This window comes from Cyprinodon variegatus, unplaced genomic scaffold (assembly GCF_000732505.1).
Source record: "Cyprinodon variegatus isolate N-32 unplaced genomic scaffold, C_variegatus-1.0 Scaffold771, whole genome shotgun sequence".
Taxonomy (NCBI): domain Eukaryota; kingdom Metazoa; phylum Chordata; class Actinopteri; order Cyprinodontiformes; family Cyprinodontidae; genus Cyprinodon; species Cyprinodon variegatus.
The window spans coordinates 316,863-330,666 of NW_015151224.1; the positions used below are offsets into that span (position 1 = coordinate 316,863).

General features: G+C 36.0%; 1 protein-coding gene across 1 annotated transcript in view; it reads left to right on the forward strand.

Annotated features, from left to right (window-relative positions):
* The window catches only part of limk1 (LIM domain kinase 1), a 20,129-nt gene extending 6,477 nt beyond the window's left edge, over positions 1-13,652 (forward strand). The window contains exons 3-15 of the mRNA XM_015395983.1: positions 5,913-6,022; positions 6,118-6,288; positions 6,485-6,590; positions 6,677-6,936; positions 7,006-7,195; positions 7,277-7,363; positions 7,479-7,610; positions 7,692-7,751; positions 8,325-8,390; positions 8,607-8,787; positions 8,898-8,953; positions 11,752-11,909; positions 12,524-13,652. Of these exons, the coding sequence (XP_015251469.1) occupies positions 5,913-6,022; positions 6,118-6,288; positions 6,485-6,590; positions 6,677-6,936; positions 7,006-7,195; positions 7,277-7,363; positions 7,479-7,610; positions 7,692-7,751; positions 8,325-8,390; positions 8,607-8,787; positions 8,898-8,953; positions 11,752-11,909; positions 12,524-13,046 (2,100 nt within the window). The 3' untranslated portion in view covers positions 13,047-13,652. The remainder of the gene's footprint in view (positions 1-5,912; positions 6,023-6,117; positions 6,289-6,484; positions 6,591-6,676; positions 6,937-7,005; positions 7,196-7,276; positions 7,364-7,478; positions 7,611-7,691; positions 7,752-8,324; positions 8,391-8,606; positions 8,788-8,897; positions 8,954-11,751; positions 11,910-12,523) is intronic.
* The last annotated feature ends 152 nt before the right edge of the window (positions 13,653-13,804 follow it).

Below are 13,804 nucleotides of genomic sequence, written 5' to 3' on the forward strand. Positions count from 1 at the left end.
AAATATTCAGTTTATTGATTTTCTTAAAGCAACAAATGTTCAGATCAATTAATGCTCCTGAAAAGTCATATCATGTTGTGCGACTGATAGACAACTGTGTGACCACAATGAAGAGCACCACATGTTAGAATGCTTTCAACTATTAATACCTTCATACGCTTCCTGTCCTGTTGGTTTCCTTTAGATATGTGAAAAATTTTCCTCCACGATAATTCAGAGGAAACAGGTACAAAAACATCCTTTATCCTCCTAGAGTAACAAAGAAAACATCCAAAAAGCTTTTCTTGGGAAAAAAACGATATATTTTCTATCTTAAACAATACTGTGTCGCCTTGTACTTTTAGTCACAAGTCAAGTACAGAGTTTGTATTTTCTCTGGGTGCTAATGTGATAGACGAAACACAAAATATGACATAACTGCAAAAAGGAAACAAAAAAAGGAAACAAGACCTGAAAGTCATTAAAGGTTTTAACACCAACTCAGCAAGTCTTCCCTTGGTCCACCAACCCAGCATGCATCTAGAATTAAACATGAGCTCATATTTCACAGAATATTATAAGAACTTTCTTGCAGAAGCACTCTGGCCCCCAAAGGCCAGTCCTATGCAATGCATTCTGGCTTTTAGAGTCTTGCTGTAAAATTTTCATCTGATTTGGACAAGAAGTAGATGGTGGTTAGAAACAAGGAAATGGATTGGCTGCGTTTTTGGAGGTCTAGTGGTGTACAGTAAAAGGGGACACAGCACAGTTAAAATGACACTGTGTAATACTGACATCAAACTATAAGCTATTAGAATAAGACCATAACTATCTGATATAGGAGTTCTGTTATTGTAATAGCAGTTTTGCAGTCTTACTTGTGTTTGCACAACTACAGCCTGTGATGCTCTGGTTGTGCTCATCCGTAGGTTGCAGACACAGCATCCACAGGAAATGTTTCCCAACTCTGCACACTTTAAACTTAGTCTCTTTAACTTTCATGGTGCTTAAAACACCCCTAAAAGGTGAGAACTTGATGCTCCACTATTTTTTTTCTATTTTTTTTTTTGTACTTAGCTTTTTTTTTTGATCAACCTACAAAACTTTCAGCAAAACTCAGGCCTAATGCTAAGACTGGATCAAAACTGTCTACTAAACCGAAAAAGAAAGAGACAATGGAATATAGAAAAGCAGAAATGTTTTTTGTTCCATAAGAGGAGATATTTGAGAGTGACTCAGGTTTAAGAAACTAAAAAGAGAGATCCACGCTCTAAAGATTGAATTTGTCAGTAATTTCGCTCTGAAAGACATGTCAGACGTGGACTTGGTGGAAGGGAAACTACATGTTCATCATAGGCAATAAGCATAAGGAGGTCAGTGTGCAGAAGTCTGATGTAGAAAAAAAGGAAAGGTTATCAGGAAACTTATATAAATATAAAAATATCCAATCTGTTATACATATAGAATCCATGTACATAGAACATAGCTATTTATGAGTGATAAGCACAATTCATTTTCATATTTAATATTTGTGGAAAATGGATGAGGCTTCATTTCGCAGTTAGTGTATTACACCTGAACGCCTCATTCTATTTAGGCAACACCTGAATAGAATGAGCTAACATAGGCAAAACAGGACTACTTTTAGCCATATTACATCTCATAGAATGGATCGACTGTCCAAAGCAGCTTTTAGGAACAAAATAATTCAGTAAATTTATAAATCTGAGAAATCACGCTCAGCAAAAAGCTCCACGCTGCTCTTTGATCAGTCCATATATCAGACTCTGAAGGTGTCATTAATAACATTTCGTTTTATTTACTGTGGCTACCAGCCATATTTATCAGACTCTTAACCTCACTCACCAACACTTTATTTTAACTGCGCTTTTTTTTCTCCACTCTCTTGTTTGCCATAGGTAACATTGAATACCTGATCAGTCGGCTCATTTAAATGCTAAATGAGATTCATGCATTGCTCTGCATGGACCATTTGTGGTTAAATGCTGACATGCAGATGGTGAAGCCTGTGGTGGAACCTAGGACACAAACTTTGAGGCACAGGTGTGATCTATAAATAAAAGGCTCTGACAGTAAAATCCTTGCAAAAATGCTTTCTTAACACAATACCTATGTTAATCTGAGAAGATCAGACTTGATTTATTAAAAACTGTCAGTTACCTTCAAAATCACTCAGACATTTAGATATTTATTATTCCAAAGATTGCATTTAATGCTAAAAAAAAAAAAAAAAAAAAAAAAAAAATTTTGACCAGGCGGTGTGTAATTACCTTTTATACAGTTTACAGTTTTTTATACAGTTTTTTTCTTTGAAACAGAAATGTATTCATTGGATTGAAATCCTCTATTTGTTACTTGTAGCTTGTGTGTCTCAAACAATTGAATATAATCCCTGGCCAAAGTCCTTTGTAATAATGCTAATATAAAATTAACAGTAAGAAGTGGTATTAAAAATAAAGTCTTATTATATGCTGATGACATACTGTTATATCTGACTTACCAGTAGTGCTGGATGTGTTTAATTTATATACAAGGATTTCTGCATCTGAAATAAATATGCAAACAAAGGTAAGTTATCTCTCTTTATCCTAGTCACTCTTTGTCTCTTCCAATTAAAATAGGTGTTCATAAAATAAAATACTTGAGACCTGAGAGGTATAAAGCAGTGTGTGGCAGTGAGCTTGTCGCAGGTGTGACGCAGACATTTTTGATTTATTTAAAGCTCTTTATGAGTCAAATTTCCCCCCTCTCTTGAGTAGTCTAAAGACCTGGCCTGTCTCTTACTAATATCTCTAGGAGGGAGAATAGATATTATAAAAAATCATTTTATGCCATGTTTTTTTTTCAATGTTTATGCATCTTTTACATAAAATGTTTTTCATTCTAAAAGTAAGCAGAAAACCAGTTTTATATTAAATATAATGACCCTTCCAGATTATGAATGGAATACTTAAACAGTACCGAATGAATAGACTATCTCTAATTAACTCTCAGCATAATTAGTGCTCTGCTAATATAAAAAAAACTGTTTTACTGAAATGATTTTTTTCCAGCTTTTATTTTCTTTACACTATCAAAAGTACACAGCAATGAAATGAACTCTCTGTGTTTATCCCCTTGGGGAGCAGTGGGCTGGTATTGTGCGTTACCCGGGGAGTGTGGGGTAAAGGGTCTTTGATCAGGGACCAAGAGTGTCAGTCTGCGGGAGTGGGGCTTGAACTCAGAACCTCTGGATTCCAAGCACAGTGCCTTAACCACTAGGCTGCACTTTACCACTGGGTGACAGTGGTCCAAAGGGGCTGCAGAACAGTCGTCATGCTTTCTTCAGGACACTTATCCCTCTATTTTAACACCCCAATTGTAAAACATTCTTTAAAAATATGGACCTAATTTTGAAACTTTTTTTTTTTCTCTTAGCTCTTAGCTTTTTTTCCTCTTATCGTTTCTCAGCAAAAAGATTCCTGGTTTGCTTCCCTGCCCGGGGTCTTTATGCATGGAGTTTGCATGTATAACCGAGAGCTTCTGCTGTTCAGTACATTTGAATAACTTTCTTTTTTTGTGGCTCAGAGTTTAAGTGGCTGTTTCTGTTCTGACCCTCACCCAGAAGTTGTTTTGGGCATGTTTGTGTAAGTTAAATATTCTTGACCTTACATACGAGTATATTTCTGTAACGAATATTGAAACTCAGTTTCAGAGGGTTGTAAATTTGTTAATCTATATTTGAAAAGTACGGTGCAGTTAGAGGGCTGCCCAGTAGCTCAGTGGGTAGCACTGCTGCTTTGCAGCTAGAAGGTACTGGGTTTTACTCCTGGCCTTTCTGCATTGAGTGTGCATGTTCTCACTTTGCATGCATGGTTTCTCTTCAGGTACTCTGGCTTTCTTCCATAATCTAAAAACATGACTGTTAGGTTAATATTGGCCTGTATGTGTGTGAATGGTTGTTTGTCTGTGTTGCCCTGCGATAGACTAGTGACCTGTCCAGGGTGGACCCCGCCTCTCGCCCATTGAAAGTTGGAGATAGGCACCTCTTCCCCCATGACATCAACTGGATAAGCGTGAGAGAAGATGGATTCCAGTTAGACTGTCAAATTTCTGGCCAACCCATGAAAGATTGGGCAATTTAACAAAATTGAGTATTTACTTCTTTTCTAAACTGTTTAAAATGAAAAATAAACTGTTCAATATATATTAAATTTATAGACTGTTGGTTCAACTTATTTGGTTACATTTATCAAAAGAAAACTGGCAATGATTACCTAATATTAGTGAGTAATGTAATATAATGCAACAAAGTAAATCAATATGTGAAGCACAAGAAAATAATTAATATCTACTTAATTACTTCATTACATCAAATATTACAGGGATATAAGATTTACTTAAAATTTTGAGTAAAATGCTGTTTGTGCCTATGAAAAACAAGCACACTTTACTTAATTTGTTTAAATAAATCTAACTTACAACTTGGATGTAATTAAGTAAATGTTACTTAATATCTTCACAACTGTTATGTCTGGAAAGTAAAATTCACTTGATACTGGCAAGTAAGTGTTACTTGATATTGCTGCATTAAATTTTACTTAAATCATTTGCGTGCAAATACTTTTTAAGTAAATCTTATGAGATGTTTTTTTTCCAGTGTATTGTTGTCTGTTTTTGCTGTTTTGTTTTATTTTCTCTCTATTTAATTCAATTCAGTTATTCAGTATTTCTATAGTGCCAATTCGTAACACATGTCATTTAAAGGCACTATACAGTTCACCAGATCATACAGTCAAATTGATTCAAAGTTTTCTATCTAAGGAAAACCAGTTGATTGCATCGACTCAGTGACTCAAATGCAATCCCTCACATTAAGCATGCTTGTAGCGACAGTGGAGAGGAAAAACTCCCTTTTAACAGGAAGAAACCTCCAGCAGAACCAGGCTCAGTGTGAGCGGCCATCTGCTGAGGCCGACTGGGGTTCAAGGAGACAGAAGCAGAGATACAAAAATCAGCTGTAGAAGGTGTCCCCGTCCAGGAAACACACAGCCAGGCAGACGAGCTCCGAGCCAGCTCCCATGTCAGAGGATGAAAAGAGCACATCCAGCCAGTCACAGTCAGAGAAACAGAAGTACCCCAAAAAACAGGCCGATCTCCAACATCTATAAATAAAGGTGTTGATGGCAGCAGCACAGCTGATATTTCTCTCCAGGATGGAGTCACAGCCAAACAGGAACAGACCAGATGAAGCTACTATGAGAAAAAGCAGAGAGAGCAGAAGGTTAGAGATTAAACTTACAGATTCTGCATGGTGGGAGAATAGAGATAGAATGAGAAAGAATGATGAAAAAGGGGTCCCCATGTCCTCCAGAAGACTAAGCCTATAGCAGCATAACTACAGAGATAGCTCATGCACTCTTTTTCTCTTTATCTCTCTGTCACCCCTCAGTTCATATGCACTCTCCTTTCTTACTTATATTTCCATCTTTGTGTAAATGGTAGAAGATATTTCTCGCTAAATGCTTACCAATAAAGTTTCATATAAGATTACCAAGTGGGACCTATGGCAACAATAATGGTCTGCTTATGAAAGCAAACCTGTTGGGCCATCCTGGTCATCGATTTCCAAAGAAATATTGGAATAAGATACACAACAGGAGGAAATCATTCACAGTTGGTCTCTAATTAGTCTCATGAAGCTAATGGATAGGCTATTTATTTTGTCTTATCAGAGTAAATAGGGCTGAAGACAAATGCATGGTACATTTTCACATTTTTATTTGTTAAAAAAGAAAATATAAAAAAAAGATGTTCCTTTTCCTTCAACTGAAAAACCACACAATATTTTTGCTGTTTTATCACCTAAAATCACGTTTACCTATTACCTTTTAAGGATATATAAAAACAAAACAGTTTTGTTATCTTTTCAGGTTGCAGGAGAACAAAAGTACCATCCTGAGTGCTTCACATGCATGAGCTGTGAAATGGTTATCGGAGATGGAGACACTTATATGCTTATTGAACGGTCTAGACTTTACTGGTGAGTAAGAAGAAATGAACAATTTATAAACATAAAAGAAGTCAGCTGACACAGATTTAGCAGACTAATATTTGTACTGTCTTTCATCTCTTTAGCGGCCAGTGTTTTTGTCAGGGTGTTGTTCCAGCTGCCAGATCAACGTCTCTTACACAGAGACCCCACATGGTGGCGCTAGTGTTTCTCCCTCCCACTGCGACTGGACAACGAGGCCTAACAATTTCTGCTGATTACAACCTGGAAAAAAAGCTTCTCGTCACTGTTAAAGAGTGAGTCTCTATAGCTGAGGCATTCGACGTTTCTGTATAAACTTATAATGTCCAAAATTAATTTGGGTTTTATATAAAAATCCAGAAAAAGTTTCCCATTCATGTTTCATAAGTGACTAATAACAATTTCAATAAATACTGTTTATTTAATTAAATATTCTTATTGACACAGTCAATGGTTATAACTCTGCTTCAGTTTAGACCCAGCTATCCTCAGCTCTGATCTGCTGTCATCCGTCCAAAGAGGAGATCAAGTTTTGGAGGTTAATGGCATCCCGGCCCGCAACATATCCCCAGATGAGGTACCTGGTTCATATCAATCATAATATTACCTCTGTTTGATAAAGTGTCTTTTGCCAAAAGACCAAAGCTTCTTTATTTTCTCTAGATAAAGCGTGTGATCCAAGATACAAGCAGACCCCTCCAGCTCATCATTGAACACAATCCACAGTCTCCTCATGACCCTCTCCAACCAGATCATCCCCCAAATAACAGCAGAAGTCCCGACTCTAGTGTCCACGACAAACTCCCTTCAGTTAGTAATCTCCCAAGTCTAGAAGAAGAGCCGAGTACACCGGAGGAACCACAAGAGCCACTCTCCCCACCTCAGCATCAAGGAAACACATGGTTACGAAGCAGGAATGTTCTGTAAGTGATGAGCTCTGTCTTTCAATCACTCTTTTATTTCTTTTGTCTTAGTTTCCACCTGTTTTCCAGGCGAAGCTACAGCATAGATAAGTGTCCCCTGTCTCCAGGAGCCTTGTCTTTACTTTCCCAAAAGAGAGACATGGTTCGCTCAGAGTCTCTTCGGGTGGACCCAGGGGAACGGACACACCGTATCTTCAGGCCATCAGACCTCATCCATGGAGAGGTGCTAGGCAAGGGCTGCTTCGGTCAAGCTGTGAAGGTGCTTTTACTGCAGCCAATTATTCCAACCTTTTATTTCAAGACTTTTCTACTGAGCATAATTTAAAATCTTTACATTAAGGTAACACATCAAGAAACGGGGGAGGTGATGGTGATGAAAGAGCTAATACGCTTTGATGAAGAGACCCAGAAGACATTTTTAAAGGAAGTAAGTGGCTATACAAAAGGAGAGGTCACATAGGAGCAGGAAAAAAAATACATCAAGTCTAATATTTGAATCTATTATCATTTATCTGCGTTGCAACTTTTTACCATCTACACAGGTAAAGGTGATGCGCTGTCTTGACCATCCCAATGTTCTCAAGTTCATTGGATTGTTTTACAAAGACAAACGGATACATTTTATCTCCGAATATATCCAAGGAGGAACTCTCAGAGAAACTATCGCGAAAATGGTGAGTTTCAAGCTAATTTAAAATCCATCTCTGTTATCCCTGCAAACACAGAGGATTTAAACATTTTTTTTTGTTTTTTAGGATGAAGATTTTCCCTGGAATGTAAGAGTGGGATTTGCCAAAGACATAGCAGCAGGGATGGTGAGTGTCACAGTGCCTAGTCAATGTTTTCATACCGTCAGAATTGTTATTATTGTAAAAATAAAATAGCAAATCACTGTAACATGGAAAGAAAATATCTAGTTTTTATCTCTAATAGTTGAAATTCTGAAACGTGTGGTATACATGTGTTATCAATCCCTTTTTTTAATATACCATATATATTCTGATCTCTCAAGGCTTCAGAGGTTTAAAAATATGTCAAGCAAGCATAAATTAGTGACAACTTCATAAGAAAAATTAGTTCATACACCTGTAGGACCAAAAAAAGAAATAATGACTTCTTCTACAAAAGATTGTAGTAGTAGGACAAAATACAAAAAAACACCAACCTTCACAGTTTTTGATTGGTGAAAAACGTTAAAAAATACATATCTTTGTCCACTTCCCAATTACACATCCTTTTTGTTTCTGTGCATGGCATAACATTCCTGGAATTGTGGCTTTAATGTAAAAATATAATCGCTATTTCGAGGCATTGTAAATGTTTACACTCCTGTAAAGGTGTTTCAAAGGCATTAAAAGTTATGACTAATTTAATAATTTCTCCTTTAGGCATACCTCCACTCTATGAATGTGATCCACAGAGACCTAAACTCATACAACTGTCTGGTCAGAGAGGTGAGCAATAAGCCTCAATAAATGCATTAAATATAAAATGCAAATATGTTGGATATTAAATAAAATATAGAGCTAAAGTATAATATTATTAAAACACAAAAGCTATAAAATTATTCACGTTTTTCCCTTTTTTTATTAAGTCTTTTAAATAACACAAAAAACATAGCCACTTCTTTTAGTTAACATCCTAAAGCTCTTAATTTCACTTCTCTTTAGAACCAAAATGTAGTTGTGGCAGATTTTGGTCTTGCCAGGCTGGTGATGGATAAAAGAAATAGCAGCAAAACTTCGTCTCTTGAACGCAGCGTAAAGGGGCCTCTGTCAGTCAAACCTGACCGCAGAAAACGGTATACAGTGGTAGGAAACCCCTACTGGATGGCCCCTGAGATGATCCATGGTGAGTGCAGTAGGATGTAGAAGATAGAAACCAATGAATGATGAAATTTCATGGTCTAAATAGAAAAAAATGAATAAAAAAACTCTTATTTTTCCATATTTGACCTCTAGGGAAAACCTATGATGAACGTGTGGACATATTCTCCTTTGGGATAATGACCTGTGAGGTAAGACCTTCATTTAAAGCCCAAACATATAATTTATTACCCAAAATACATGGTATTACTGAAAAAATATGATGGATAAAATGTTTTTTTAACTTTATTTTTTAATTGGAACTTATAGAAATATTATTAGTACTGCCTAGAAATTGTTAATAGATGTTTACCAGTAACTGAAGTTCAAAATGTAACAAAAAATGTACATAAAAGGGATCTTTAGCCTGTCTTCACTGGGATGAAATGTGATTTTTTTTGTCTTTTATGTGCTGTTTCTAAACAGATGTGATGTTTTGGAAAACCAAAAACAAGCACTATTAAAATGGGCCACAGAATTCATTTTTTATTTTTTTTTTATTATGCTTTTTTCTATCTCTATGTAAACACAACCTTAGACTTACTCCCCTTGTGGTAATAAAATATTATACCTAGATGCTGTTAAAAATATGACAAAAAGGTTTAATAAAACATGTTAAACCCTTATACAATATGTATAAAGAAAGGAATATTCTTATTACTAACATAGAGAGGATAAATCCCCTTAGGAAGACATTAAAAAGAAAAACTTTATAACAGTTTACAGCGAAAAGACAGCTTTAGACTAGTTTACATTAGATAATTTACAATTCTACCAACCTCTTCACATATTTGGTTTTGATGAGCATCTTCCAGCTGCTTAGAGATTGATGATGTACATTTTAGGATATAGAACTAAGGTCTTACAATATAAGTTATCAGCTCTCAGTTCTTAGGAAGTGACATATTAGCTATTTTTTTTTTTACAATTCAGTGAAATCTTGATGAACCAAACAAATATTTGAGTTTAAAAAATCTACATTCTGTCATAAAAACATGCAGCATCCCTTTATTTTCCATTATACAGCGCAGATCAAAATGGATTAGTCAAGCTTTGAACTCAGCGGCAGAGGACCATGGCCATATTGTGAAAAGGCCATTATCTTTTTAGGAATAAACATGTTTTTAGAGTATATAGAGTTACTTTGGTTCCAGTTTTTTTTTTTTTTATGACCGAATAGCATGTTTTGTAAGTAGAAAAAAAACAAAACATATGTAAATAGAAATTTGAATCCTGTCACTTTTCTTTTTTAGACTGAGTTTTACGAATTGCAGGTCTTATCCTCAGGACCTGAGAATAGATTTTTTCTTGGATTCTTTTTCTCTTACCTGTAAACTTTTAATGTGAAACCTGAGATCTGATAGGTTTTCTCCCCAAACCAGAAACTGAGCACTAAAAGGCTCACTATGGCGCTTTAGCTTTGAGATGCTCAGCTCGTGGAGGGTGTCCAGTGATTACAGTGATGCTATTTTCAAAAGGTCCTGTAGGGGGAGAACTACTCAAAAATTATTTATTGCTACCCTACAATTTTGTTCATTTTTGTTCATTAAAAAGATAATTAAAACAAGCATAATGTTACCCAGAAAATAATATCATATAAAACTAATAAACTTTTTAGTGATGCATACATTTTATCTCTCATTGGAAACAATGAGGACCTTACAGTTGTCCAGGACACAGTCAATGTCATGTATAATAATAAAAATCACTTTAACATGACAACTGGCTTGGATTTCATCTGCTGAACTGTTTCCTCCCCAGAATGAGTCCCCTGTGGAGCTAGTTCACTATTGTCTTTTCTAACATAGAACGTTTTTATTGATAAGGTACTTCTATGCTTGTTTTCTATGTCTGCTTCTGTCTCCTTGAACCCCAGTCTGCCTCAGCAGATGGCCGCTTACACTGAGCCTGGTTCTGCAGGTTTCTTCCTGTTCAAAGGGAGATTTCCTCTCCACTGTCGCTACATACATGCGCAAGGGATTGCTGTCGAGTCAATAAGTGTAATCAGCAGTTTTCCTTAGACAGAAAACTTTAACAAATCTGACTCTATGATCTGTTTGAATTGTCTCTGTAAAGTGTCTTGAGGTGACATGTAAATTGGCACTATATAAATAAAATAAATTGACTTGAATAAAAAAAAAAATTATAATCAGGAAGTAATGGGAGGCTACTAACACCGATGTCACAATGGGGGTGGAGTTTTGACAGGACCCAAATATAGACACAAAACTTAAGGTGGTTTCTTGAATGTTTAATTAACCAAAAGTCCAACAAAAGCAAAAATCCAAAAACATAAATCCACAAAAAATCCAGAAATCCTGAAAACCAAGAATACTCACAATAAAAAGGGGACAAAGTAATGACGACAAACCAGCCAAGAGTAACTGCACAGGAGGAGATTATATGGGAGACAGAAACAAAGACCAGGCTAATTAGCAGATTGGGAGCAGGTGTGGAAAGGGGCAACAAGGGAGCTAGGGAAAAGGAGACTGAAGCAAGAGGGCAAACAGGAAATATCTAAGAATACAATCATGAATACCTAGAACACAAGAATGAAAAATAAGACCAATGAAAACTCAGTGATAAAACTTGAACAAAACCAAAACTATGACAACCGACAGGGGAACACAAAATCCAGTTGCTTCTGGAGGGGCTTGGCGTAAAAACTGCAGAATTTGTTAGCCACCCCTGAATCTAAACAATTCTATATTTCTATAAATATATTTGCAATGGTAACATGCAGTTCTCTGATTTTCTAAAAAAATTTTGCATTTTCATATCCTAAACTGTTTGAAATAAAAATTGGAACCAAAAAAATAAGAGGCTAAAGTATTAGTGTGTCTAACAACTACCCTCTTTGAGCATGAATTAAATGGACTTTACCAGTCTTATTGCATAAGATAGGTATCTATAATAGCATCTGCTTATGGATTTCTTTTTTTGTCATCAGATTATTGGCAGAGTGAGCGCTGATCCTGACTACCTTCCCCGAACAAACAACTTTGGACTCAATGTGGAGGGTTTCATGCAGCAGTATTACCCTCCAATGTGTCCATCTGCCTTCCTGCCATTGGCTGTCCTCTGCTGTGACATGGATGCTGATAAACGGTAGGATGGTGCAATATTTTGTTTAATATGTAGTCAGAGGAAGAGCAGATATAAAATGAAGCATAAGTTGGTCTTTTTTTTCTAGAAATACATTTTATTTCCGTTTAAATTGAGGAGGTAAGCCAATGGATCAAGATGATTTATGTTTACAATTAGAAAATACAAACTTTCATTTTGTTTCAAGTGCATTATATCTTATTATCTTATCTTAAGGGGAAACCGCTCATTCCTTTGGCTGATCGTTTTATTTACATCCTCAAATGAAGGACAAATACACTTTTGAAATGTTGACTTATTTTCAATGTCATGATATTATAACATCATTCTTAGTTTCTAAAGGTTTTTCAGATGAAGAAATGCTATTCTTCTAATGTAATAGTCATTAAGATAAATTATAATTAATCTATTTATGATTCAAACACATTTCCATTAAATAGAGGCTTACTTCTGTAAATTTAAATATAAGGAAAAAAAAATAGAAAGTTTTAAAAGAACATGCATTACATTTCAATAAGGCATTTAGTTTTATATCATTAAAAAGGTTGGAGGTTTATGAAAATTAGTAATTGAAAAAAGAAAGACAGGTGTAAAAAATGAAGATGTTTTCCTTTCAGACCCTCGTTTTCAAAGCTGGAGGAGTGGCTGGACAACCTCCTTATGAACCTGGACATCAGCCTGCCTTTGCTCTCTGAGCTGGAGCAGATCTCTGCCGCCTTCTGGAAGAATCACAGTCAGCAAAACCAAGATGAAACTCCTGCAACCTGTGAACAAAACCTTTTAGAAACACTTGAAGAAAATCTGAGGCCTGAACTTTGTTCGGACAAAGCAAACAGCCACACAGAGCCAAATGAGTTTCCTCAACATCACTCCCAAGATAGCAAAGCTGACAAAGATGTGAATGGGGAGCAGCATGCAAATGGCAACGGTGTGAGGACATCACAAGACACAAATCCGCCCTGCTGTGAGTCTGTTGACTCAGACTCAGGGAAAAGTGAGTCTGAGTCTCATGAGGAATGCATCATTAAAGGACAAACGAAATCCCAGCATGAACCCTCAGCGGCGGGGCGCTCAAACAGGACTAGAAGAACGTGTCGTGTGCTGTGGGAACGATCTACAGAGGACAGCTCTGTTCTCTGAATGTCCGTTAAAATCACCAAGGCCAATGCTGTGGAACAGCCCTTTATTTTGTTTGAGGACATTGGTACCTTAACAAGAAATAGAGAAGTTCAAAATCAGCCAAGTCCCAAAACGTACAATTAAAGAATGTTTTGGAAATGATATGTAACTTGATATTCACTATTTTGCACATAAATCAGTATTTCAGTAGGTGTAGCTGAAGCCCAGCTCAATGGAAACATATTTAATGTCTGGACGTTTCCTCATTTATTGAAATATTTTAAACTCAGTATTTTTACAACAAAAGACATATTAAGAAAAATTGCCTTTTTTTATTGCACAAATTATCCCTAGTGGATAGACTATGTAATAACACCACTGTTTAGAAATGACCTCCAAGGTTTCATTTAACATTCTGCATTGCTGCATCTGTTTAATAAGGAAAATCATGTTTGTCATAAGCTGAAACTGTCCATCTCAAGGCTTTAGTTTCAACTATCATCAAAAGCTGTGAAACTTATTCTATTTTTTTATGCTTTGTTGAATTATTTATTAGATTATTTTTTCTTAGGAAACGTTAAACTCTGTGCCATACACTGAGCTATGAATGCTATTAAATTGTAGATAAACGACAAAGAGATATGTTTTTTTATTGTTCAGCCTGAGTCCCTTTATTTAGACAGAGTACAACTGAAAGACAGCAGCCCTTAAAGGAATAGTACACCCAAAACATGATTAGCCTTCATTTTCTACTCACCCCCATGCTGAACAACACTCTG